The sequence below is a fragment of the Rhinolophus sinicus genome, chromosome 16 (genome assembly GCF_057876585.1).
Source record: "Rhinolophus sinicus isolate RSI-liver-muscle chromosome 16, RSI-T2T, whole genome shotgun sequence".
NCBI classification, from domain to species: domain Eukaryota; kingdom Metazoa; phylum Chordata; class Mammalia; order Chiroptera; family Rhinolophidae; genus Rhinolophus; species Rhinolophus sinicus.
This window is the reverse complement of record NC_142516.1, coordinates 88,130,072-88,157,638: the sequence shown is the minus strand read 5'-3', so window position 1 is coordinate 88,157,638 and position 27,567 is coordinate 88,130,072. Positions and strand designations below refer to the sequence as shown.

The 27,567-nt window shown below is 40.5% G+C and overlaps 1 protein-coding gene across 8 annotated transcripts in view; it reads right to left on the bottom strand.

The window, feature by feature from the left end:
• ZDHHC20 (zDHHC palmitoyltransferase 20) overlaps positions 1-26,550 on the bottom strand; it is a 50,544-nt gene extending 23,994 nt beyond the window's left edge. For 3 of the 8 annotated variants that reach the window (XR_012495632.2, XM_019715668.3, XM_019715667.3), the window contains exons 1-4: positions 26,325-26,546; positions 12,178-12,204; positions 7,384-7,487; positions 1,937-2,057 (exon numbers count right to left, since the gene is read on the bottom strand). Coding sequence is in view for 7 of the 8 variants with exons in the window: in XM_019715668.3 (XP_019571227.2) it covers positions 1,937-2,057; positions 7,384-7,487; positions 12,178-12,204; positions 26,325-26,442 (370 nt within the window). In the remaining variant the exon portion in view is untranslated. Of the gene's footprint in view, positions 1-1,936; positions 2,058-7,383; positions 7,488-12,177; positions 12,205-25,562; positions 25,646-26,324 lie in introns of those variants that run through there. The other 5 variants (XM_019715664.3, XM_019715665.3, XM_088793413.1 and 2 more) reach the window with 4 other exon arrangements.
• Between the last annotated feature and the right edge of the window lie 1,017 nt (positions 26,551-27,567).

Genomic DNA, 27,567 nt, shown 5'->3' with positions numbered 1-27,567 from the left:
AGTGACAAGTCCCCAGCCCTACTGCCCAGCCCCACCTCCCCCGGGAAGGCAGTGCCATCCCCTTCACTAATCTCTGGTCTATGAAGGTCCACTTCCTATAGCACACATTTCAGAATTTTGTTCTTTAAAGAATGAATGGGTATTAGTTCTATAATAAGAAAAAAGAAGAAAAAGCCCCAGAGTGTGGGATTCTCAGCAGTAGAAATGGTTCTCCAGAGCAGGACTCTGCCAGCAGTCAGAAGATAAGGTACGAATCCCAGACCTCGCCCCCAGCGGGCTGTGGGCACCTCACTGCCTCTCATTTCTTCATCTGTAAAATGGGGACAAGCAGCACCATCAGAGAGTTGTTCTCAGGGGTAAAGAATCACCAGTGCCGCATTGAGCAGAGTCTGATGTAATACTCTAACGAGGGCGTTATTCAGAGGAGAGGGCAGCCGTGATAACTAATGAAAAGCAGTGAAACTTCCACATCAGCGGCTCTTCACTCTGGGGCACGAGTGCTGCTCTGACAATCAGATGATCTCGCTACCTGAAAAACAACCCCAAAGTTTGCGCACAATTGCAAGGCTTCCTAAATTCTCTGAAATCTTGGACTTTGGGTTAAAAACATCTGCTCTGCAGAACCATGACTGCTAACAATAATTAGACCAGACCAGACCTTTTCTAATTAAATATAACAAAGGAGTATCTTCAATTAGCTCTCATGTACCGAGAATTCACTGCATAACATGATCTACCGTAAGGGCATATTGCATTTATGTATCTCACTCAATACTTCCACTAACCCAGAGATGCAGGTATTGTTATTCTTGTTTTAAAACGAGGGCTTGAAAGTTTCAGTGACTCTCACCACACTAATAATGGAGAAGCTGGGGTTTGATCCAACACCCGTGTTTTCATTCTACATGGCAACATACTAGTTATGCAAAAGGGGCAGCACTGAACACATGAAAAATCGAAAACTTAGTCAAACATCTCCTCCCAAACTCTCTGCAAACTTGTACCTTTCTAAAGTCACAATCTGTATATAACTGTACAGAGGGAAAGGTCCCTTTTATTTTCCCTTGGACTTGAGAAGCATAGTGGGTTCTGGAGCCAGAGCAGCTCAATTTAAATCCATTTTTCACATACATCTGTATGACCTTGAACAAGTTACTTAACCCCTCTCTGTCTGTAAAACAGAGACAACAGTATCTGCTTCATAGGGTTGTTGTGAAGTTTCAATGAGCTCATACGTGCAAAGCACTCAGAACAGAGTGCCTGTTAGTTATGACTATTACCTGGTATATAATTAATGAGGTATATAATTCATAATTTAAAACAATTCCCTGGATTTCAATGACCAGCTTGACCACTCAGAGATCCACCCTATCCTAAGGCTCTACCTATGCTTGAGAAGGAAGTTTCTGCTGCAGTCACTTATCCCAATGGATGTGGCCCAACAGTGGAAACACCAACGGCTTTGAAACCAGACACACCTGAGCTCAAGTTCTGGCTCTCCGAACATTAGCTTTACAACCCTGAACAACTTTCCCCCTTTTGTAACACTTCTTCCCATTCTATGTCAACACATTCTTGATGTTTTAAAAATTACTCAGTGATGACACACAATATTCAAATTCAAACCAGAATTTCCAAATACGAGTTTACAAAGAGTAACTGCAATTTGCAGCCATGAGGCTGAGTTGGGAATCAGAGTATACAGAGGGGACACTCACAGCAAAGTGAGCCTCTTCAGAGATCTGTACCATATGCGTACACTTCTGCACCTGGGACACCACAGAGATGCAGAGCACAGGAACACCTTCCTGCGCAGGTTATCTGTGGCACTCACAATGCCCATAGAATAGACGAATCATGCAAATATTATCTTGGCAGGAATGACCATATTTTAAAAATTCTTTGGAAAGGAAAGCTTAAGATTTGTCTTCCTTACTTCTGGAGCCTGATGTGGTGTAGATAGGTAAGTCCCTTGCTGTTCTTCTCAAAATATCTTGTTGTCTTTCTGGGCTGAATTCCTTTTCATAACGCTCCTTTTCAGAACTGGACAAGTAGAACTATAAAAGGAGAAGCAACTATTAACTGTTTTTAATCCCATGATTATTAACGATCACGCTCAGAAAAACAACGTTTCATCCAGCACCCCTCCAAAAAAACTTCTTCTATGAAGGCAAAACCTCTCCAAATTTCTTTGAGAAACTAAATCAAGCACATGTGAACAAAACGACATACCTTTGACAGATTAAAAAATATTTGCTCTGCATGGTGCCAAAGAACATGAATTAAATACTCTGCATCTTGTTTTTTTACAAAGTTAAATTCCTCCACCAAAGGGGCTTAATACATATTTTCTATTACTGCAAATTTTGTTGTTTGAAAGCTAATGTCAAGAGATTTTTAATTTTTGGAAAAATGTCCAAAGATTGACTTGTTTTGGGTAAAACGCCAATCACAGATCTTGGGGTCCTATTATTTTCTGGCCGTATGTCTCAATGAGGTCAACAAGTCATTCTCGTACCACTTAGTTTTAGCTTTTCAAAAGCTAACCAACAGGAGTACTTGCTCTAGAATTACTAAGGATCGTCTAGGCAAGCATTGTCTCTTTTTCTCCCGCAGCTATTTCTTTATGGAGCTGTTTCTAGTTTCCATTTAAGTTTTATTCTCACAGTGAGGCCAGCCTCTAGGTCACCTCTTTAAATAGCACTTTCTCTACAAAGGACTCGTTTAGTTGCTCTTCTTTTATGTCATCGCAGCATCTAAAGGACCCTTATTTTTATGCTTCTATTTCATGTAACCAGGAGTTTTACATTTCTACTGAAGAGAACCAAAGTTCTGCCAACCCCATTCCTGTCCAAGAGATTCAGAGAGAAAAACCTGCTTCGGGAAGGATGCTAGTGTCTTCACCCTGGCCTGAAGAGCCGACTTTGAATCAGGTGTGGTAAATAAGAGGGCTCGGTTGGGTTCTACTCCTGTGTGGTCCCCCTGCACTGTTGGTGTAAAACACATATTCTGCCCTTCACAGTCCTTCCTGGAACCTGACCAAAACACCGCGGCTTAGGGAGTGGATGAGTCTGTTTAGGTTACCTAGCCTGGCTCCCACAATCAAATCCTGATGGACAAGAAATCCCCAAATTACTTATAAGAAACAATAAGTAACATGGACAGATGAACGGGACAGAAAGAAGTCAGGAAAGATGCCCACGATTGTACAGCTGAGACTCTGGAGGTCACTTACAGAACCTCTCACACAGGCAGGAATCTTCAGGCAACTTTCTGAGACCCACCCCCTCTCGAATACTCTCAGGTATAGTAATACTTTCCTACTTTGTAAGAGAATTATAACTTGTTAGAAAGTTCTCCCTTGAAACGTTGTGTCTCTAGAACATTTAAATTATGTTTAAATGTCTCTGGAGCTTTTAAATTCTGAAAAGCTTAAGTCAAATGAAAATCTCAAGAGACACCAGAATTTCAGATGAGGAATGAAACAAAATAAAATTTTAAATGGATTGGTTTTGAAATTATGACTACAAGTCTATTTTTCATTAAAATCTACTGAACAAAATTCAAACTATGAAATGTCATTATTTTAAATTCAGTGTTCAGATGGTTCGATTTAAATATATATTAAATATATATTAAGAGTTTGGCACTGTCCCAGGGATCAGGGATCCAAAGACCAATAAAAACAGAGGCTTTGCCTTCAAAAGTACATTCCTAAGGTCTATCAGGAATGTTAGACACACAGAGAACTGCAAATGACAAATCAGCATAATAAACACATTAACAATACAGTGGGACCTCGGTTTTCGAACGTCTCCATTGACTAACATTTCGGTTTACGAACACTGTAAACCCAGAAGTAAATGTTTCGGTTTTCGAACACAACTCAGAAGTTGAACATGTCACATGGCTTCCGCTGAGCGCAAGATCTTGAGGCCAAGCTCTCGGCTGTTTTTGAACGTTTCAGCACTCGTGGATCACGTTCAAAAACCGAGGCAGCATGTACTTGGCAAGGTGAGATGAAGGCTCCCTTGGGAGGGGGTGGGGTCATCAGTGGGAGTTTCCCCAGAGGAAGTGGGACCCAGCTACGTTTCGAAAGATAAACAGGAATCTTCCAGAAGACAAAGAAGGAAAGAGAGTCTCGCGTACAGGAAGCACAAAGGTGTGACAACAGTTTGTTCACGGAGATGCGTTACTTGAGCACAGAGTTCCAGGAAGAAGCAATGGAGACGGAGCTGGTAGGATGTTAGAGCACGAAGGGTCTTGTGTACCATGCAGATGAGCACAACCTTTATCTTGTAGCTGAGTGACAAGCTCCACTGGGTTGCTAGAAGTGATGGGAATATACTTTCTTTCTGGAGAGCAGACTCTCAGTGATGGAGGATGCCTACCAGCTCTGTGTATGCCGCTTCCTCCCCTCACTCCCTCAGGTGCTCAGCAACGGGTTCCATTATACACTAGGTGTGGTTCTAGGTAAGGATGCAGCAACAAACACACAGTCTTCCTTCAGAGCTTATACTTTAGTGACAGACACACTTACAAAGTCTCGGCATAAAGGCGACTTCGTCAGAGAAGACTTCTTTGACCACACTATCTAAAGGAGCGTCTTCTCTGTTACGTGCTACCACATCATCACGTTCTTTTTCTAAATGTATCACAATTTGTCATTATTTGTTTGTTTACTCATGTATTCTCTGCCTCTCCCTTTCAAATATGAAGACCCTATCTGTCTTGCTCTTTGGATTCCCAGAGCCTACCAGTCTGATGAACAGCAGGGACTAAGTACCTACTGACTGAAAGAATGAAAAAAATACCCATATTTGTAACTTTTCTAAAAATGTACAGTTTTTGCTTTTTACACCAATTGGTTCCCCTAGATCTGATCCCCAATTGTTACTCTAACCTCTGAGCTTGCAAAGTGCTTTTAACACAATTCCATTACCACCTCTGTCACCACAGCACTGTGATTTACTTACAAAGAGCTACCTCAGTCCGCACAGTGTAAGCTTCTTTAGAAAGTTCCTGTTCTGGGTTGTCACCGAAGCTCAGCTTCGCTGGCCCTTAATGCTTCAATAATTAATTCATCCAACAGTAACTGAACACCCACTATGTGCCAGGTAGTGGGGAGAGGGACATAGTGGAGAACATGACAGAAATGATCCCAGCCCTCAAAAAGCTGAAAGCGTAATAAGATGACACATACAAATAAACCGGCAATTACGGTATCGGTGACAGGAGCTATGCAGAAGGGAGGCTGCCTTGGGCTGGCAGCTGAACTTGGCAACTGAACTTGTAACATGGGGAGGCATGAAGGCTGCAGTGGGTACAAAGGCTGAAGCCCAGGCGGGACGCTACATGGATGCAACATGCCAAAAACTACCACCAAAAACGAGGAGAATAACATCTGGATGGCACTTACTATGTGAAAGGCATTCTTAGGAAGCACTTTAAAGCGTTCATTATGTCACTACAGATATAACCACATGTATTACTGACGGGTTCAATCCTTCCAGCCATCCCCCGTCCTCATCTGACAGAACTCTGAGCTTCAGACAGCTCAGCAGTCGCGGGTGTCACCAGACTGCCAAGGAGCAGACGGAAGAGCCGTCTGGAGCTAGGCTGAGTTCTTCAGCTCTATCGTCTGTTGCTTCTTAAAAGCACCACCAATTGCTTTTTTATTCTATTTCTTATTTCCTGTAATGAGAACTAAGCTTTCATACCTGCTATGTTTTCAATCTCCATCGCTACTAGAAATTGATTAAATTAATAAAATCAGGTCCTTTTAAACTGAGAGATTAAGATATGGATGATATAACTTTAAGGGTTGATTAATTATTACCAAATATCTGAAAAAATTATTTGAATACCAAGTTCTATTAATGGTTTACGTTACTCCTTTAAACAAAAGCACACAATAGGAAAAATGGGCAAAAAAGCCTGGCATTATCTACTAATGTTGACTATATACACAACACATGACCCAGCAATTCCACCCGTACACATCTCCCCAAAAGGACGATGTATGTGTGCACGTGTGCACTACGTGTGTATACACACGTGTTCATGCACAAGAACGTTCACAGAAGCCCTCGGTGCAGTAAACTTCAACTGGAAGCTACCCAAATGCTCGTGTCCATCAGCAGCAGGACCAAGTATGTAAACTGTGTTATAAACCACAACTGAACATGAAACAGTGACAAGGAATGATCCACAGTTGTATACAACACGGGCGAATCTCACAAATGGAATGTTAAAGACAGAAGCCAGACACACAAGCATACGTACTGTGTGACTCCATTTACGGGAAGTACAAAAGCAGGCCAAGCTAGCCAGAGCTACCAGAGTGGCCTCCCATGAAGCGAGTGACTGGCAGGGAGCTGAGGAGGCTCACAGGATGGAGAGCTTCTTTCTTGAACGGGGTGGAAGTGTTCAGGTTACGGAAGCTCATCAAGTATACACTTACAGTGCATACACTTTCTGCATATATGTTCTTCTATAAAATGTTAAGTGGAAGTTGATACATTTAAACAGGTGGAATGTAATTTTTAATGGATTCTGATGAATATAATAGGAAGAGAAATAATTACATAATTGTCACCAGCTAACAATGTCTGGTGCCCACCATGTACGTGGCAGGTGCTATGCTATTCAGTCTCAATCCTCAGAGCAACCTACAGAGAGACAGGGACTATAATCAGCTCCAATTTCCAGGGAGAAAACTGAAGCTCAGGTTTATTAAGTAACGTGTTAGAACAGAAAAATCAAACTCAGACCATCCTAAGCCTGAGAACAGATTCTTAACCATCTAGCTACACGATATTTGAAGTGAAGGAAGAAGTCAGGCGATGTCAAGGCAAGAGAGACACACTGATCTTAAACCTTATTCCACATAAATGTTTACTCACATTATTTTCCAAGTGGAAGCTTCAATTAGAATAAACACTAGCCATATTCAGGTGCAACAAGCAATGGCTTAGACAATTTGTTACCCACAATAAAAACACTTTCTTTAGTTGCAGCATATTTGCTCAGGCCTGAGAAAACATAAATGTTAAGAGGATTTCTAAAAATAAACCCTCCCTTCCTAACTCAATTCTGTCCCTTAAGATTTTTTACCCCAATGATATAAAGTATGTCTTTAATTTAAGAAACTGTAGCAAGGCAGGAAAATATTAGTACAGCTAAACTTTACCACTATTATTAATCTTTAACTACGATCTGCTGATAGGCTGGTGACTCACAAGCACAACGCAGAGTACCAAGCACTCTGATGAATGGAACATAACAAACGCATTATGTAATAAAGCTTTAACACAGGTAACACAGGGGAAAGAAATCCATAATTAGTTACAGCATTTGGAGATTTACCAATATTAAATTTACCTCTTTGGAAGGGGAAGCGGGAGTTGTGAAAATTGTCATCCAATAGGACCATACAAACATAACAAAGGACAGATGGAAAGTCACGAGGTAAACAACGGCCTTTCCTGGTAAATAAAAACAAATAACATTTCATTGAATCCCAGTGAAAGCAGAAAAAAGCATTACATTAAAACACAGTATTGAGGGTCAGGAGGCTTAATCTAACACAAGATTCTTAATTAAAACATACCGAAAACAGCACATACAGGAAGTCCTTTGTCTGCATGAGGGAACATCACTGATACAAAGAAACATTTTGCGCCTGCATGGCAGGGTTATCAGGCTGGTTACAGGTACAGAGTGCAGTCTGAGATGACAGCTGACTGCACTGCTGCTGAAGACAAACTGAAATAGCTCCTTCACTCACTACATTTCAAGCTCTTCCTAAAAGTTAAGACTTTGAATGACTTAAAACAGATTCCATTACTATGAACATTAAATCCAAGGAAATGCAAAATGAAAATAAATAAAGGAAGTTCCCATCACAGTGAGTAACCAGTACCTGTGAAAAACTCAATTCCTGGGTTGTTCAGAAAAGCTTTCCTAAATTTCCTTTTCCTTTTCCACAAACGGAACGCTTTCAGCCACTTTGAACTTGTGCCTTTCAGCCACTTTGAACTTGTGCCGTAACTGTCTCCAAGTGGATTAGTGTACCATTCCAACACCTTCGTCTCCAAAAACTAACTCACTGACAGAACTTCAAGCTCTCTGTTGTGTTCTGAAGTTTTTCTGTTTGGAAGAAGTGGGACTGGTTTCCACAAGAAGCAAGAACTACCTACCAGGTGCTTAAACTCCCTGTTTGGAACACAGCACCAAACACCCACTGAAGAAAACGAAGCCCAGACAAACATGCAAGTTTGAAATTCTACTCATTTTTAAAGTTCAGATCAAATACTACTTCCTCCACAAAAGCCTTCTCCATGACTCTCACAACTCATCCCCCCTTTATACTCTACTCCCCAAATAATTTGCTCAGACTTGAATGAAACCACTAAATGTGATTCGTTGAAGTTATTTGCCTAGTACTGATGACCTAATAAATGCAAAACTCTTTAGTGTGTGGCACAGAACAAACCATCAGTAAGCGCTGGCCATTGTTAAGATGGAAGGGAGCCACAGCTCGGCTACCCTTACGTTGTCTTTTGAGGATACTGATTTTCAGCTGTTTATTAAGAACCAAGACTCAGAAAGAACCTTTGACTATCCCCTTCCTACCCGAGATTCAGACAGAAAAACCTGCTTCAGGAAGGATGCTAGTGTCTTCCCCTCCGCCTGAAGAGCCGACTTTCAATCAGGTGTGGTAGGTAAATAAGAGGGCTCAGGGGGCGTGATATCCTGTGTCCCTGTCTGAGTGCCCAGCAAGGATTCTCCTGCCAGGTGTGTTCACTCTTCCGCAACTCCCTGCACACCGCCCATCTCACTTCTGAAAGCTAATACCCCGCCCCCACTTTCTCTCGTCCAAAAATGTCACAGAGACCCAATGTTGCCTCACTGTCTTTAGGATCTTCATGTGTATGTTAATTCCCTATGAGCAAGTATTAAAACTTTGATTTCCTCTTTTCATCTGATGACTGGCTGAGCTGGAAGAACGCAGACAGTGGCAGGGGAAGAACTAACTCTGCGGACCCCTACACTGTTGTTACTCCCCAGGATCTTAATTTCTTCTGCTTTTTGTGTTTTCCCTATACCAGTGTTTGCCAAGCTGAAGGACTGACAAATATTTTCACTGATCTGCAGTGAAATGAGAAACATTAGGAACAAAGTGATGAAGGTTTTATAAAGCTAACATGTATTCAGTTCAAGGTACTGTCCTTCCTTTGGTCTGAGCTTATTTCTCTTTATATTTTTGACTTTTAAAATGTTCTTTTAAAATAAAATAACAATACAATTTGACAACTCCTCGGACTCCAACATTTTTCTTTGCAATTGTTCTGGTACGTGCCTGGTCCGAGAAGCCCGGAGGAAGCCAGGGCTCAGTGACCCCTCATCACGGTGATACAGTACAATGTTCTTCAAATTTCAGCTCTTCACTCTCAGAGTAACCGCCGCCGTATTTTCCCGGCCGGGGCAACAGTTTGTGTTGCTGCTTATCTCACTTGGATTACTGCAAAAGCCAACTGGTCCCCCGTCCAGTCTCTGTTTGCCACCCATCTCAGTGAGCAGTGTAAGCCGTGTGGCTGAGTTCTTGTCCCCCTGGCAGTGAGACCCTGGGAAGTAACTCCAGGGGCATGACTAACAACAAATACACTCTGAACTGGGACTTCCTAGGAGCCATACTTGACTATTCAAACCACCACTGCAGAAAGCCTGCGAGAAGGCATGGGAGGCAGCCCTCATTCTAACCCTCACAAGTGTCCCGTTAGGTGCTTTCAGTTTACAGAGGTAAAACCCGCGGCTCAGAGAATTCAGTATCTTGCCCAGTTTCACTTTGCTACTAACCCATGTCTGGCTGATAAAAACACAAGGCTCTTGACACTATCAAGTTGTATTCTCCTCCACTTCTTGAACCATCACCTTAGTGGTCACAGCCAACTTCTGAGCCAACACCTGAAACCCAACAACTTTCAAATTTGCTTTCTTTTCACTTCCATTAAAAGTGACTGTCATCCTTACTGAAAATTCTGGTTTCTCAGGCTCCTTCTGTACCACTGTGGCTCCCTCCAGGCTAAACCCACGGTCTACCCCCAGTGGACTGAATATCACTCCTTCGTTTTTCCTTTGGCAAAGCACGCTGGAGCTCAGCCTCCTGCTGTTACCCCCACTGTTCTCTTCACCAAGCTCACCTCACTTAAGGACATTTTTGCCTGGCCCCATATTCAATCATGTTTGTCAACCCTCATCTAGATATTATTATATAGCTTTGAGATAAATGGCAACCTTGAGTTACTCTAAACTTCTTAACCATTTATTTACAATTAAGGCTAGAATGTAAAACAATATACTTTAAAAATATTTTTAAAGCCACTTAATATAGTTTTACAACATTTCTGCTCTCCATAAGAACAAAAACAATGGCTTTTGCTTTAAAAATCTTAAACTGCGATTACAAAAAATAGATAAATCTCTCAGCATAATGCCTGGAATACAGTAAATACTTAACACACAGTTAATTATCAAATTATAATGTAAAGAATAATAGAAAACTGCTATTAATTAAGTTTGAATTAATGTGATAACTAATAAGTAAACTTCTGGTCACATATATAAGCTAGAAGAAATATACAAGGGGTGATCAACAAATATAGTGAATGTTTAAAAAAAAATTATTACAGTAAAAAACACATTGCCATTAATCTCCCTCAAAATATTCCCTCTGGCTTTGAACACACTTATCCCATCATTCTTGCCACTTTCTGAAGCAGTTCTGGAAGTCCTCTTTCATGAGTGTCTTTACCTCATCCTCCATCGTAACAACGCTCTGTATCAAACATCACTTCTGCTATGGCAATTTCTGTCAAATAAAAACATTATGAAGTGTCCTCATCCACCTTATACACCGGATCTGGCACCATGCGACTTCTGGCTCTTCCCCAAATCAAAATGATTCAGGACATTGAGGCAGCCATGACAGTGCAACTAAAGACATTCATTAAAGAGGAATTCCAGAACTGCTTCAGAAAGTGGCAAGAATGAGGGGATAACTGTGTTCGAAGCAAGGGAGATATCTTGAGGGGGATTGATAGCAATGTGTCATTTACCATAATTTTTTTAAATAATTTAAACATTCACCGTATTTTTTTTATCACAATTCATATAAAGTAAAAGTGAACTAAGCAAATAAAATCAAAGTTGAAAGAAAAACTGAACCTAAAATCAGAAGGTCTGATTCCAAAATCATCTGTAACTGAATTAAAAGAGAAACCAAAAAGCAAAAAACAAAACAAAACAAAACAAAAAACTTCATCAAAAGACTGAGCAACATGGGGAGAATCGCCCCAAGAAATGGTGCAAGTTCAAAGTTCTCTTATAAGAACTTCAGCAATTCTCTGTTTTCTGTATGTGTGCTTTCAACATATGGAAAATAGTTTTGATTTAAAGGAAGAAAAATAAGCCTACTAAGATTGAGTCTACATTTATTCTGTTACTGAGAAATTAGATTCAAAGGTAACGAGATTTACACGCTTAATGCCTAATTATTTCTAATAATAAGTATTAATTTCTAGCTGCTCAATTGTTCTAGAAATCCTCTGGATTTTCATATCTCAAATCAAGTTGCATTTTTGAAGTTTGATCTCAAAAGATTTAAATTAAATTCTGAGCAATGATTTTTTTCCTTTAGGCATTGCCTTTGACTAGTCATTATAAAAACTTTAATTCCCTTTCAAAATGAACTAGTAATACAATTTATAATTACAGTCTGGTTACTATTTTTACCAAATGTATAAACAAAAGAAAACAAAACCCCTTTCTCAACTCTAGCTAGAACCGTATTGAACATCTCTTAACTATTATTATAAAGAGTTCTGAAGAACACATGAGGCAGAAATATGTACATAAGTATATCAAAGAAGTTTGGGTAGTAGGTGCCCTACAAAATGTCAGCTACTTCAATTCACATAAATAATACCACTGAGAAGACACTAAATGTACAGGAATAAATCCAGTATCACACCTCATTTGAACTACTTAAACTTTAAATACGTATTTTTTCTCTCTGAAAACAAACGCACATAGTCATCATTAAATAAAAAGTATATGGGTTGCAATTATGATACCATAATTAGTCTACTTAAATTGAGACTAAAAGTGCCTTACCGTTTTCTCCATTTCCAGAGAGAGTAACTAGAATAGAAGAAAAAGAATTAATATACTTTATAAACATTTTGTACATAAATGTTATTCCAAATTGACTTCATCTTAATATCATTTTCATAAAAATAAAGTTTGGTTATAAAATGTAAACACTAATGCAAATTCATAATTGTACACTCAAAAAAACCCGAAAACACTAAAATGCTAAAATTCAAATCTTCTATCATTAACACTGCAATCACATTTAAAATTTTTTCAAACCTTTGTTTATTTTTTCAGACCTTTGTTAATTTTAAGTGAATCGATACGTTTATAGCTGTGGTATTTCTTTAGCTCTTTCCGTATTGCTGCCTACAGAATGCATGGGGTTCTCCTGTGTGGCACTCATACTTATTATTAGTCTGTGGCATACCTTTATATAGAGTTTTTTCTTAACTTCTTTGGCACCATATCTGTATGTCTTTGCTTTTACACTGAAAATCTTAGTTCCTAATTAATTTATTTACTTATTTGGTTTATCCTAAAACATACATAAAATAGTTTAAAAACTGCATACTAGTTTAAGATTTCTTTGCAGTTTTTTAAAATTTTGTTTAGGCTTTCAATTATATCCCACTAAGCAATTTGTCATGCAGGGTCTCAGCTCCCGCTCCCCATAAAAGAACGCAGGATATGGGGCGGCCAAAAAGGAACACCCACGGAGCCATAGATAGGGGAGTCATACCACTATATTCTCGCTGGCGGCTGGGTTGGAGACACAGGGAGCAAACATCCGCCAGTACTCCAACAAGGAGTCTTTTGCACCCCAGTCTTGCTGGCAGCCGGGCAAGAAACACGAAATAGGATCCACACGATCCGCAATCCGCCGTCCACTTTCCTGCCTGCCAACCAACCAACCAACCAACCAACCAACCAACCAACCAACCAACCAACGCAGCCACGGCAGGTATAGTAGTGGCCAATGGCTAACCGGTTACAGCTGATGGCCAACCAGTCACAGCTGATGGCCATCTACTACCCAAGCCAGCACCTTTCCACATGAGGCTGAGAGCCTGGAAACTGCTCTCTGGGACTCTGTTCCCACACAATTCTATGTTCAAAAGTCACTTGAAATAATTCTTTCCTCTGTGGAGTTATAGTACCAACTTTATCTAAAATTAAAATTTATTTGTTTCATGATTTCAAATTCTACAGTTTGCTTTTCCCCCCGTTTTTAGTTTTTCGATATGTAAAAAGTATCAATGGTTTAAAAGTGAAAACTATATAAAAAGGTACTTAGAAAGGCCTGACTTTCAGTCCTCACCCTCTCACCCCAGGTAATCATTTTTATTAGTGTCTGTTTAACCTTCTAATAGTTCTTTTAGCAAAATAAGCAAGTATGTATTTCCCATTTCGTCCTTTATGTATCATTCCACACCTTGCTTTTTCCCCTCACATACACGAGTACATGGACACAATCGCTGCTTGTTCAAAGCACTGCACAGTATTCCATTGTGTGGGTGTTCCAGTTGTACAATCAGGCCTCTGTTGACAGACATCTGGGTTGTCTCCAGTCTTCTGCTGTCACAATGTGGCAATGAAAGACGTGGTGCATGTGCTGTTTCTCTGTGGAGGTTTATTTTCAGTGTAGATTCCTAATGGTGTGATTATTGGGCGTCTGTTTCTCCCCAAATCTGTTACAGGGTTGCACCATCTTATATGCCTACCAGCAGTGCATGACACTGCCTTTCTCCACAGTCAACCCCATCAAGTGTTTTCAAACTTTTGGTACTGCGGGGTAATTTTACTTTGCATTTATCTTGTAAGTGAGGGTAAGCATCTTTTCATAAATTTATGAGCCGTTTTCATTTTTTTCCTCTTAACTATCTATTTATGTCACATCCATTTTTTTCTATGAGGCTTTCCTCACTCCCTGGTTATATCATCATCCGCCCATGTATTGTAGTACTCAACTGTTTTTAGTTTTTACATTCAGATTTCGTTTACTTTGAAATGGCACATTCCAGGGACAGGAAGAGTATTAGATAAGCTGGAACAAATCTCGTGGTTCCAGAAAGTAAGGAAGAAACAAATGATGGGGACATGTCAAAAGGACACAGAAACTAAATGGAGACAGCTCCTACTGGCCAAATCTGGGACAACCTGAGGAACCAAATCAATAATAAGATTATAATCCATAAAATGAGACTCCACGAAAGCATGCTGATGTAAATGAATGAACGAATAAATAAAAATGTGGGGAGGAGAGAGACCTCTTCCTTACAGTTCTACTGTAATTAAAAGTAGAAGAAATTGTGGAATTAGAAAAATCACTATTTGGCAACCAGCAGAATACCTGTTTCAAGCAAGAATCCTCAAGAAACGCTAAAGGGAGTACATATGAGTGACCAGGAACAGATTTACAGTGTCAAGGTGCTCCAGACAAAGATGCTGGTCTCAGCTTGGGTTCTCTGCCATCAGGTGCTGAGAGAGTCCGGGATGCAAGATATCTAGTGTGAAAGGAGGGGGACGAAGCAGAACTGGGCAAAGGGTGAAGTCTAACTGCAGGGCAGGCCTATCAAGGCCTCCGCCCACTGGCACTGGCCTGGAGCTCTGCGGCAGTGCAGACCCTTCTCACTTACACACAGGATGCAGGCTGCCCAGGCAGGGTGTGACCTTGGGTGAGGTGAATCATACTCAAAGGGCTAACCGCAGGAAGCTGTCTGCAGGCTGCACTGCCACAGCGGAGCAGTATGCCTCCTGGAAGGGAGTCTGTGTGGTGCACCTGAGTCTGCCAGAATACTTAGTAATTACAGAGAAAAGCTGTGCTTTCACAGAATGGAGACGCTCGGCAGACACCACCTGAAATGATCAGAGTGAACAGTCTCCAAAGTGTCAATCAGTGACACATTATTACTTTTGTGGTATGCTTGCTAAACATGCACTCTGACTCGAATCATGAGGAAACATCACACAAACCTAATATAAGGGACATTGCACAGAAGAAGACTGTACTCTTCACAAATCTATGGTCACGAAAGACAAAGCAAGACTGAGGAGCTCTTTCCAGGTTAAAGGGCACTGGAGACTTGATAACAACCTGAATGTGGAATCCTAGGCCGGACTGCAGAGCAAAACAAGGGATGAGTGGGACAGCTCGTGAAGTCTGACTAAAAGAGTAGTACAGTGGTACCTTGGTTTTCTAACGTAATCTGTTCCGGAATACCGTTCAAGTTCTGAAACATTCGAAAACCAAGGCGCAGTTTCCCCATAAAAAGTAATGCAAAATGGATTAATCCATTACAGACCTTTAAAATCAACCCCTAAAACTGCAAAATTAGCATGAATTTTACTACTGATACCACAGATCTGTAAAATTTTAGGCGTTCGTAAACCAAAATGTTTGTCAACGGAGATGTTCGAAAACCGAGATACTACTGTATATTTTTCACCAATGCTAATTTCCTGATTTTGATAACTGGATTCCAATTATGAGACTGAATGTTTGTGTACGCCCCCCCCCAAAAAAACACACAAACCAGCACATTCATATTAGGTTGTAAGGGTGAAGCCCTCATGAAAGGGATTAGAGCCTTTTTAAGAGTGACCTCAGAGAGCCCTCGCCCCTTCGACCATGTGATGATACAGTGAAAACATGGCTGTCTATGAACCAGGAAGCGGCTCTTACCACACCCGGAATCACCAACACCTTGATCTTGGACTCCCAGCCTCTAGAACTGTAAGACGCACATTTCTGTTGTTTAAGCCACCCAGTCTATGATATTCTGTAACGGGAGCCCAAACAAACTAAGATATTCTTGTTCTTAGGAAATAACACTGAGGTATTTATAGGTAAAGACATATTGTGTCTGCAACTTACTCTCAAACATTTCAGAGGGAGAATGGATGAATAACAACATATAGCAAATAAGATTTAGGGACTCTATGTGAAGCACATAGATTTAAAATATAAGAAAAAATAAGATTTTATCCATTTGTAGTTTATCTTGGAATAGTGTGGGGTATGGAACCAATTTTATCTCTTACCAAACACCCATCCAGTTGTCTCATCTTTTCCTCTGTAATTCAAGATGCTATTTTTATCACATTCTAAAGTTCTATAATTTCTGGACATTCTATTCTGTTCCATTGGCCAGTGTGTTTATCCATGTATCATACCATACAATTGTTTTCATAAGACTTTATTTTTTTGAGCACTTTTAACTTCATAGCAAAATTGAGCAGAAAGTTGAGAGAGTTCTCATATACCCACCCCCCTTCACAGTTTTAATTACAGAGGCTTTGTGGTGTAAAAGTCGGTGGGTGTAAAAAGCTTTGTGGTGTAAAAGCTCTTTATCACTGTTCTTTTTTTTCAGGGGTTTCCTAGTGGTTCTTTCTTGTTTATTTTTCTAAATGACTTCTACAATCCACTTGTCTAGTGACAAAAGAAAGAAAAAAACTTTATTGGGACTGGAATTCATTTATACATTAACTTTGGGAGAAATGAAATCTTTGTAATATTCAATTATTCATATATCCATAAACAGGATATATGAAATGTCCTTCTGTTTGTTCAAGTCTCCTTTTGTTTTTCAAGAATGTTTTCCCTCTTATAGGTTTGACATATTTCTTAAGTTTACTCTTAACTGTTTTATCTTTTTGATGCTATTGGAAATGGAGACTTCTCTTCCACCATATTTTCACTTATTCATTATTTTCATTATTGTGTACATATATAAGGTATTGGTTTTTGTTTGCTAATTTTATATCCTATTTCACTTCATTTTTTTGTATAGATGCTTTTTCGTATAGATTCTCTTGGCTTTTCAGCATGTACTATCACATCATCTGCACACAGAAACAGCTTTCCCTCTTCCTTTCCAATGTCTTATGCTTCTAATTATTTTATCATGATTAAATGTGGTAACTGAGCTTGCTAATACAATGTTACACGGCAATAGCCATAGTAATAAACATCTTACTTTAATTGCTGGTTTTAGTGGAAATTAATGAAGTATTCTGCATGTGTGCAATTTTGTTTGAAAAATCCATTTACTCCTATTTTATTAAGTATTTTTTGTTGTTGTTGTTAATCATGAATGGACGTTGGACTTTCAAATGCCTTTTTGACATCTATAGAAATAATTATTTTTCTTCCTAATGTATTACCGTGATGAATTTAACAACAAAAATGGAAGGAATTAGTTATTATCCCTCATATCTACTGATAACACCACTTTTTTCAGAGGCACAATCCCTTGAACCCTCATCTCTTACGCCCTGTCTCCATCTCCCCATCACCACGACTGGTTGACACCAACCTGTCTAAAAGGATTTAAACAGAGGTTTCAGGAAAAAAGAATTCTAAGGCAAAAAAATTTAGAAAAATACTGGGTTAAACAAAGTTACATACTTAGTTACAGCAGAGCTTCTTACAACTTGTAACATGCAAATGAGCACTGTGATATTAAAGCTATATGCAGCCCAAATGCATTTGACCATGTACATTTGCCTATCTTTGAATTCCCAGTGTCAAGTAGAGTGCCTGGAACACTGTAAGCACTCAATGTTTGATAAATGACTAAATTAACATAGAGATGTTTTTAAGGTCAGGAGAGTATCCAAATTTGAAATTGCGAGTTATCTACTGTGAGAATACTTCTCCTATTCCCCCTCTACTGTGTACACATTATGCAGGACCTACTCTAGGTTCTTCATGTAAAGCAGTGACCGTGCTACACAGGAGAAAAACACAAATAACTATGAAAAGTCATAGTGAGTATTAATGAAACAAAGCAGGGTAAGGGAAAGTGAAAGAGGAAGTACTTATTTAAATAGGGCAGTGGGAAAGCCTCTCGGACAAGTGACTATCTGAACAGAAATCTGGATGAAGTGAGAAAACTGGCCATGTGGCAATCTGGGAGGAAAGCCCCCCACGCAGGAGGAGCAGGAAGCACAAAGGTCGTCAGGTGGGACCGCGCAGGGCCTGATGGCTGTAAAGCAAGGGGGCCTGCTTGCTGAGGCCGGTCCGGCAAAGGGAGAGATGGGACAAAGTGCTGGTGGGCTTTACAGATGGCACAGAGAACTGCCCATGACTCTCGATTTCGTCACGAGAAGTGGGAAGCTAATGGACGGTGCTGCACACAGGAGTCATAATCCTGACTCGGGTTCTAAGGGACCCACTCCGGCTCTGTGGAAGAGGGCTGGGAAGAGCACACTGTCAGGAGGCTACTGCATACATGTACGTGGCATTCGGCATCCCACTCCTTTTTTTAATACTTATAAAAAAGTATACCAGTTATCCATAGAAAAATGGGAATCAGAGTATTAGGAAGAAAAAAGATCAGTATAATCTCACAGCAGTGTCGTTCACTATTAACCTGTGGGCGTACTGCTACAGGTACTGATCATATCCTTTCACATTTAATAAGTCATGTGTCTTTATATGTTGTTCAGTTAATATCTTAATAAAATTAGTCCTCCTGTGGTTCCAATTGGGTGGGCCAAAGCTCACATTAGTAAGTGTAATGAAGCACTGGGAGGGGTACAAGAACACAGAACACAAATGTGTTCAAAACAGAACTGAAAAAGTCTTTATCAAGATGTATGGATCTCTCTTACAGACGTCTATTCACCGTAAAACCATAATCACCATTATATGTGACCATTTCAGTTATTTAAGTAGAGATGCCCATCTTCTCAAGAAAATGTGCCACGTATCCGAGCAGTACCTAACTCTGTAGCTCACATGCTACTGGAAGTAGTGTCAGGTATGATTCTTCAGGTGCCACGTGGGGATGTGGCGGGTGCCATCCCTCAGACTATACATCCTGCCAGTCACTCCTGATACCACCTGCAGCTCAGAGCAAAACGGGCACGTTTCTGCAATATGATCTTCAAATACAGCTAATTAAGTATATATATTTTAAACTGTGTGAGAATGTGCTCCTTCACTCCCTAAAGACTGTGTGTGTGTTGTGGGGGTAACAACAGAACTCCAAGAATTAAAAACAAAACAAAAAACCTCCCACCAAAAAAGGGAAGACAAGAGAAAATGTACTAGTGGCCATTTACATCTTCTCCCCGCCCTCAATAGAATCTGAAAGCCTCCTCTGCTACGAATCTTACATTATTCTGTAAGACAGGTATTACCCCATTTGACAGCATGGGAACAAGTTCAGAGAGGTTCAATAATTTATGAAGCTCATTCAACAAGTATTAAAGTAGAGCAAGGAAGCCAGCATGGCAGACGAATCAATAAAAAGAGAATGGGAAGGAAATGAGCCAGAGAAGTAACGACGGGAACAGACTATAGTAAGGACTTCAGATGTCCCACTGAATGAGACAGGAAGCCCTAGGTTTCCAGAAGAGGAGTGACAAAGCTGGTATTAATGTCAAAGGGGCCATTCTAGCTGCTCCGTGGAGAGTAGACAGGGGACAGGATAAGGATGGGGATGCAGTGAGGAGGGACAGATGAGACATAAGGGTACCACCATGATATAGGTGAGAATGTGGCACAACCATCCACCCAAACTTAGTATCTTTAAACAACCACCACTTATTTCACACGATTGTGGGTCAGCAGTTCAGGCTATGCTGTTAAGCTGGTTTCCAACTGGCTGCAGTCAACTGGCAGCTCAGGAAAGTCTGATGGCCTCTTCTCATATAGGGGCCTGGCACTTAGCTCATCTTGGCTGGGCCTCTCTCCCTACACCGTCTGGCCTGGACTCTCCTACATGGCAACCAGAACATTCCAAAGACCTATCTATGGTGAAGATGCACACTGTCCTGAGGCCTCGGTTCCAGAGCTCACACATCACTTCCAGCACATTCTATTGGTCAAAGCAAGTGCAAGGCCAGCCCAGGTTCCCTGGGTGGGTAAACAGAGCCACCTCCTGATGGGAGAGAGTGCCAACTTTGCGGCCATGATTTTCAATCTAGTACACGAGAGATCACGGTGGCTTGAATGAATACAGCTGCAGCAGTAGTGGAGACAAACAGCCATATTTGGGTACAATTAATGACAAGATTTGCTGATTAACTGGACGTGGAATAATTTTTCAACCAAGGCACTGGAATGATGAAACTGTCCTTTACTGAGCGAGGGTAGGAGGAACAGGCTCAGGAGAGAGAGGAAACAAGTGTTGTTTTGGGTGTAGTGAGTATGAGATAGCTACTAGATAGATATCCAGTAGAAATGTCCAGCAGACAGACATCACAGTGTGGAATTCTGCGCGCTGTGCTTCTCTCCACAAAGTGCAAGTGGCCAGAGGAGAAAGAAAGTTTTATTTGCATGACTAGGGCACAGTATTCTTCTTCCAAATAGTCTGACCTGGCTTCCAAATTGTCCAGCACCTTTTCCTTCCATATTTCTCCTCTAACAAGAAAGCAGTGAAGGCTCAAAGAAGAAATTTTATATGGAATTTATACGGAAGAAAAAATAAAGGTCTTTTTGTTCATCTGGGTTTGGGTTTTTGGATATATACTTACAGATCTCTCTCAGACCATCTACTTTATGGTATCAACAAAAACTGATAACCAGGACAGATTAACTCACTAGCAGTCATAAGAAAAAAAACATTTTTCAAAAAAAAGGCAGGGCACTATAGCTTTCAAAAGACAAGTTATATAGAAAATTGCTATACTCCAGCCATGAAACAGAAAGGAAATAAAATTAGTAAAAAAGTTTAAAAAAGTATTCTAATTCACGTTTTAACTTTTCCTATAATGATGTCAACCACTGGGGATGGAATTTACAAAGCCAGATTTTCTTTTTTAATAGTATCAGCATGATTCCAAAGGCTCAACGTTTCATAATCCAAAACAAAGGCTGAAAAACCAATAAACAATTATCATGTAGCCTGTAACCCCAAAGACTGTTGAAATATGTTTGGTAATTATAATTTAATTAGTATTGTTAGTGTGGACATTTGTTCTAACAAATCGTGTTGTTTTCAAACATGATTCACGTGAGTTTCTAAGGGCATGATTCTATTAAATTAAACACATATTAATTGAAAGTCTACTAGTAACTAGACTCTAGTGACTACAAAGATGAACAGGACCCAATCATACTATACATCTTATAAGCAGTATTTTAAGTATTTTTCAAATACTTAAATATGATATAATAAAAGTACATTTTAAAACATTCTAATTCAATGTTCAAATGATTTGTGGAGGCTTACGAGAAATATATTCTTAAATGAAACTGCAAATATATATTTAAAACAAAAATACAAATTAGAATATTAAGTAGAGACTAAGGGGAGAAATACTGATACATGCTACAACACAGATGAACCTCAGAAACACATAAAAGACAGCAGACACAAAAGACCACTTATTGCGTAACTACATGAGATGTCCAGAAAAGGCATACAGAGACACAATGTAGATTAGTGGGTGCCTGGGGCTGGGGATGGAAACAGGAAGTAACTATACATGGGTACGAGGCATCTGACTGAGTGACAGAAATGTTGTAAAAATGGATGGTCATGATGACTGCACAACTTGGTAGGTTTACTAAAAATCACTGAATTGTACATCTTACACGAGTGAATTTTATGAAATGCAAATGATACCTCGATAAAGCTGTTTAAAAAAAAGGGCAAAATAAAACTTTTATAGATATACAAAAGCTGCAATAATTCATCACCAATTGACCTGCACTACAATAAATGTTAAAGGAAGCCCTCAGGCAGAAGAAAATAACACCAGATGGAAATACTGATCTATAAAAAAGAATAAAGAATACCAGAAATGGTAATAACTACATGGGTAAATATGTAAGATTTGTTTTCTCATTTAAATCTTAAAAAAAAAAAAAAGATGTTTAAGCAAACTAACAGCAATATAGTGTGAGTTTTATAACATATGAAATGCAGGAAACAATAGCATAAAGGCTGGGAGGGAAGAAATGGAAGAAAGCTTTTATGAGGTACTACCTGTGAAGTGGCATATCACTTTAAAGATAGATTAAGTTAAAGATGCACGCTATCCTAAAGCTATCATTAAAATGAGAGCTACAGCTAATAAGCTAACAGCGAAAATAATCATAAAAATAATTCAAAATTTTTAAATCATTTAAAAATTGATTCATTCAAAAGAAGGCAGAGGCGGAAAAGGGAACAAAGAACAGATTTAAAAACAGCAAATTTAAACTTAACCATATCGATAATCACATTAAATGCAAGTGGTCAAAATACCCCTATTAAAAGGTAGAGATTGTACAGCATGATAATAATACTGTGACCCTAGATAATAATACTGTATTGTATATTTGAAAGTTGGTAGGAGAGTAAATCTTAAAAGTTCTTATCACAAGGAAAAAAATTTGTAACTGTGTGGTGATGAACGTTAACTAGACTTACTGTGGTGATATTTTTCAATATGTACGCATATATACATACATATATATATATACATATATATATATATATATATCCACACAATATAGTCATACACTGAATCATTATGTTGTACACCTGAAACTAATTATTATGTTGTATGTCAATTTAAAAAACAGGCAGATTAAAAAAACAAGACCTAACTATATGCTGCTTACAAGAAATGCATTTTAAATATAAAAACATAAACAGGTTAAAGTAAAAGGACTGAGAAAAACATACCATACTATCAAAAGAAAGATTAGTGGACAAGTTAATATTTGCTAAAGTAGATTTCAAAACAAACAATATCACCAGGGATAAGAAAGTCATTTCATAATGATAAAGTGTCAATTCACCAAGAGGATACAACAGTCCTAAACAGTTTATGTACCTAATTACAAAGCTCAAAACACATGAGGCAAAAACTGATAGAACTACAAGGAGAAATAGACAAATCCACAATTATAGTCAGACCGCTCTCAATAATTAAATGATAAAACAAAATCAGCAAGAGCACAGAAGACTTGAACACTAACAACCAACTTGTCTTAAACGACATTCATGGAACATTATGACATAATACACAACAACAAACAGCAAAATATACTGCAGGACACAAAATATATTTTTCTCCAATGCACATGGAACACTTCTAAGACAGCCCATATTTTGGGCCATCAAACAAGCCTGAATATATTATAAAGGACTCAAGATACACAAGTATGTTCTCTGACCGCATGGCATTAAATATGAAATCAGTAACAAAAAGATACCTGGAAAATCCCCAAATAACTCCAAACTAAATAGCATACTTCTAAAATAGGAGCCTCTACATGCCAAATAAGAGGTACACATCCACTATTAACAGCTACAAATGACCTGTCAGGTGTTCTGAGAAAACTCTGGAAATCTAAAACCATCTTGAATAAAGTAGAAAAGTTGGTCAAACCACCCATAACTAAATTTAGCGTTGGGGGTAAAAAATCAAAGAATTTCAGTTTAATTTAAAATCAAGGACCAATATTACTAATTAATCACTACTTTTCTGCCTATCTCCTCTGTGAAATGGCCATCTTAGGTGCATTACTTCTCACTCAATTTTGTCCTCATTCTTACCCCTTCCAACAATAGGAGTTACTGATGGTGTGTGTGTGTGTTTGTGTGTGTGTAATTACAAAATGAGGAAGTTATAGAGGCTGGGATGGAATGACCGCCTCTCATAAACAATTTGTTTCTTAAAATGTCCTACTGTGGGTGAGGCATTTTTATTATCTGAGTTACTTAATAACCTTCTCCTGCTACCTGTTAGGAGAAAATTACCTTACAGAAGTAGATCATAAACACAACAGAAATCTGTCCTGAGTGTCCAGGTCTAGATAAACAAGTAGACTAGTCTTGCATAGCAGTTAATTTTAAAAACATGGAGGCATTCCAATTCTGATTATGCTGTGTACTAATCGTATGACCCTGGTCAAATCATTTAACTTTACAGAGATTATTATGAGAATTAAATAAATTAACACATGTAAAGATATAATTATCATTATCCTCTGCCATCTAGTTTGATAAATACCAGAAGCTATGAAAATTCTATAAAAATTATTAAAATGGCACTTTAAGTAAAACTCACACTTCACTCAATTTAAAAATCCTACAAAGTTATATATTTATGTCTTCCAGTGGGAGGGTCTGTGCTTATGAAAACATAAATATACACAAGTAGTTTAAAGGGTAGTTTTAATATGAGAGTGAATGAGATTTCATGCTCAACTATATAGTCCTATGATGCTGCAGACCTCCCAAATTCTCCAAGGTTAAACTTGGATAACTCAGAAGTATTAAATGCAAGCCCGGTGGTAAGACTTCTCACCACCAGTATTTTAAAATTCTTTGAAGCACTGGGTCTTAATTATTTGGTGCAGAATGTTCAACTTAATGAAATCCTGGGGTATGATTTCTAAAGGATGGGCCTAAACTCTAATTGAAGTGATCTCCAAAAATGGGCAACCCCTCAACCCCACCCCTACCCCCATTACGGATCAAACAGTTACAGTTCCATGGATCCTCAAGGCTCACTAAAAGTTACATGCAGAGTAGAAAGATGTGGATCACATTCCAAGAGCCACTCCACTATTGTTGACTAAGCCAAGGGCCTATTTGTTCAGTCTCATTTCCTAGTCTGTAGAGATATCAGGGGTTTAAAGGAGAGAATGATGAAATGCCCCCTCCATCCCCACTAGCACACAGCACTTCTCAATTCCTGTTCATTTTCCTTTATGTTTGATGTCAGTTTTTGACAGGTTAAATGTGCAAATTTCAACATAAATGCACATTTTTAGTGTTCCCTCAGAAGCTTTTGTTCAAAACCATGATGGAATTAAAATAGGGTGGGAATAATGTTGTGACAGAACTAAGCGGTACAACTTTTGGAATAAATGCCCACTTCAGAGTAAATAAGATAACAGTATCATCATATATTAATGAGAATCCTATGACCACTATCACTTCCTGGAAGGTGGCTCAAGAAATACCTAAATCTAGTTGATTTTAAGTGATTCAAACATTTTCGGCAAACATTTTGGTATCAAAAGGATGAAATTAAACAGTAACATTCAACAGTTTATTATTATTATTTCAAAATGCACCCCACAACTAATTTATTCTATGGCTATTTGCAGGGACAGTTTTCCTGGAAATTAAATATACTGTAGGTAAAAACCCTCAAACTTGAGCCAAAGCATTCTGTCCCATGCACAGAACTCGGGTTTAACCAAGTCCTATCTGACAGCTGTGCAAACCCAGAGCCATAACTAGAGAAGTCCTGATTGTGCCACTTTCAAGTGCAGTGGGTGGTGGTACAGCTTTTCATTCATAAAATTCGTCTCTATCTCCTGTGGCTTTTTAAAAAGTCTATATACCATATTGGTCCGTTACACAACTGTGGACTCAGCCTGGACACTAAGACTAGGTCATTCTGGGACTGGATACCAAGGGTCTGCTTTTACAAACACCACTTACCGTGTGGTCCTAAGTTTTCTCGAGAGAGGACACAAGCAGCAGACAGACACAGAACCACCCAGAGGAGGCCAGAAGTAGTTGCACAAAGCCTACGAACAATTAACTTAAGACAGAGCAGTCAATCAGTGTCACAGAGGTACAGCCCTCAGGTTTTGATCGACAACCAATCTCTTTCCACCTGAACGACAACCTATTCAAAACAGTATCGTAAATCCTTGAAGTGTGCTGGGAATCGGGTGAGAAATCGGATATAGGAACTAACGAGGGAAATGGCAACAGGAAAGCGACACCAGGACATCTGAGGATGAGAGAACCAGAAACCTGCATAACAAAGACCTGCGAAAAGGATAATAAAGGTACTCCTTCTTTGTTTGAAAACAGCATTTTGTGCGAGTTACTGAGACTTGAAATAAGGAACTTCCCAACGGGCCGGGCACAACCGCGCCAGAGACCGGCGCTCAAGGTCTCGGCGGCAGACGGCCCTCAACCGGCAGGAAGACCACCCGCCCGGCCACCGGCTCTGCGTTAACTCGCTCTTCTCGCGCCGTCTATGCCGCCACCACCACCACCACCACCAGGAGGCACGGATGCTTCACCGTAAATATTACAAACGCAAAGACGGTCAAACACCCCCAACACTTCCGCGAAGCTCGCTGGCTCCCGCCGGACGCAGCGCCCCGCCCCAGACCGCGGCGCTGCCTGAGGGCCGCCCACCCGCCGCGGCCGCCGCCCAGGCCCTCCCGTCGCCAGCTCAGTACTCACACACGCACAGCTCCACCACGTACGCATAGTAGGACCAGGCCACCACGAAGGCGATGAACAGCACCGGCACCCAGCCTACGCCGCGCTGGCAGCAGCGCCAGAACCGCCCCGGCGCCATGTTCCGCGGGCGGCTGCACCACCGCGGCGGCGAAGAGCGCGGGACCCGAGCAGCGACGCCGGCGCTCCGGCGGCGGCTCGCCCGCGGCCCTGCCCACAAGCCCCGCCCGCCGCAGCCCCGCGCCGAGGCGGCCCCGCCCCTGCCCGGCGGCCCCGCCCCCAAGGCCTGTCCGCCGCAGCCTCTCGCTGTGGCGGCCCCGACCCTCGCCGCGCCAGGCCCCGCCCCCTGAGCCGGCCGCTGTCGCGCCGCACCGTGGGGCGGGACTTCCGTGGCTGAAGTAGGTGGGCCGGCGCTGGGGTCCGGGCCTCGGTTGGGGTCGGACCGCCTAGGGGGCGGGGCAGCCCGAGGGAACGGTGGTGCCAGTGGAAGGAGCGCAGGGTCTGTGCCTGGCAGGGCCGCTGAGGCGAAAAGCACTTCCTGGCCGGTTGCGCTGATTTGTGGGCCTTGTCTGTATACAGATCCTGCTCTCGTGGGACCCATTTCCAAAGAGGGCGAGACCGCGACCCACCGGGTGCAGGCCAGGGAGTTTGTACATTGTTGTCAGGCCCACCAGTGAGGCGAGTGTTCACCTCTCCTTAAGAATCCTATGCTTTGAAATCATTTGCTCCACGTTTCAGGCCAAACCCCTCCATTTTTCGAAGATGGCACCGGTGGACGCCCGTGATTTAGGATGGAAGCCGCTTAGAGTCTGTCAGTTTGATTTGAAACCCAAACTGAAGGTTGAGTTAGGAGAAGGAGAGGAGCTTGCTCCCCAAAACGACAACTGGAATTTCGAGAATTTATTTACAACTGGAGACTATTGCTAAACAACGCTTGTAATCATAATTAGAACCCAGAAGCAGCACTCTGAAGATATAATGATACAAGTACATCCAAACCGCATTTTCTGATACTGTCATGTCTGTTCTGGTTAGACTAAGATTTTAATTAGCTGCTGCTCAATAAGGCCTCCATGAAGCACACGTCCCCTTTTATAGTGGAGTATGAAGGTCGTAAAAGCAAATAATGCTGAACCACTGCATACTAGTGCTAGAAATACTAAAGGGTGTGTAAAATACTTTGTTCTCCAAAATTTTATACCTTGATAAGTCATGTTAGTGGCACAGTTGACAGGTTCAAGGCATT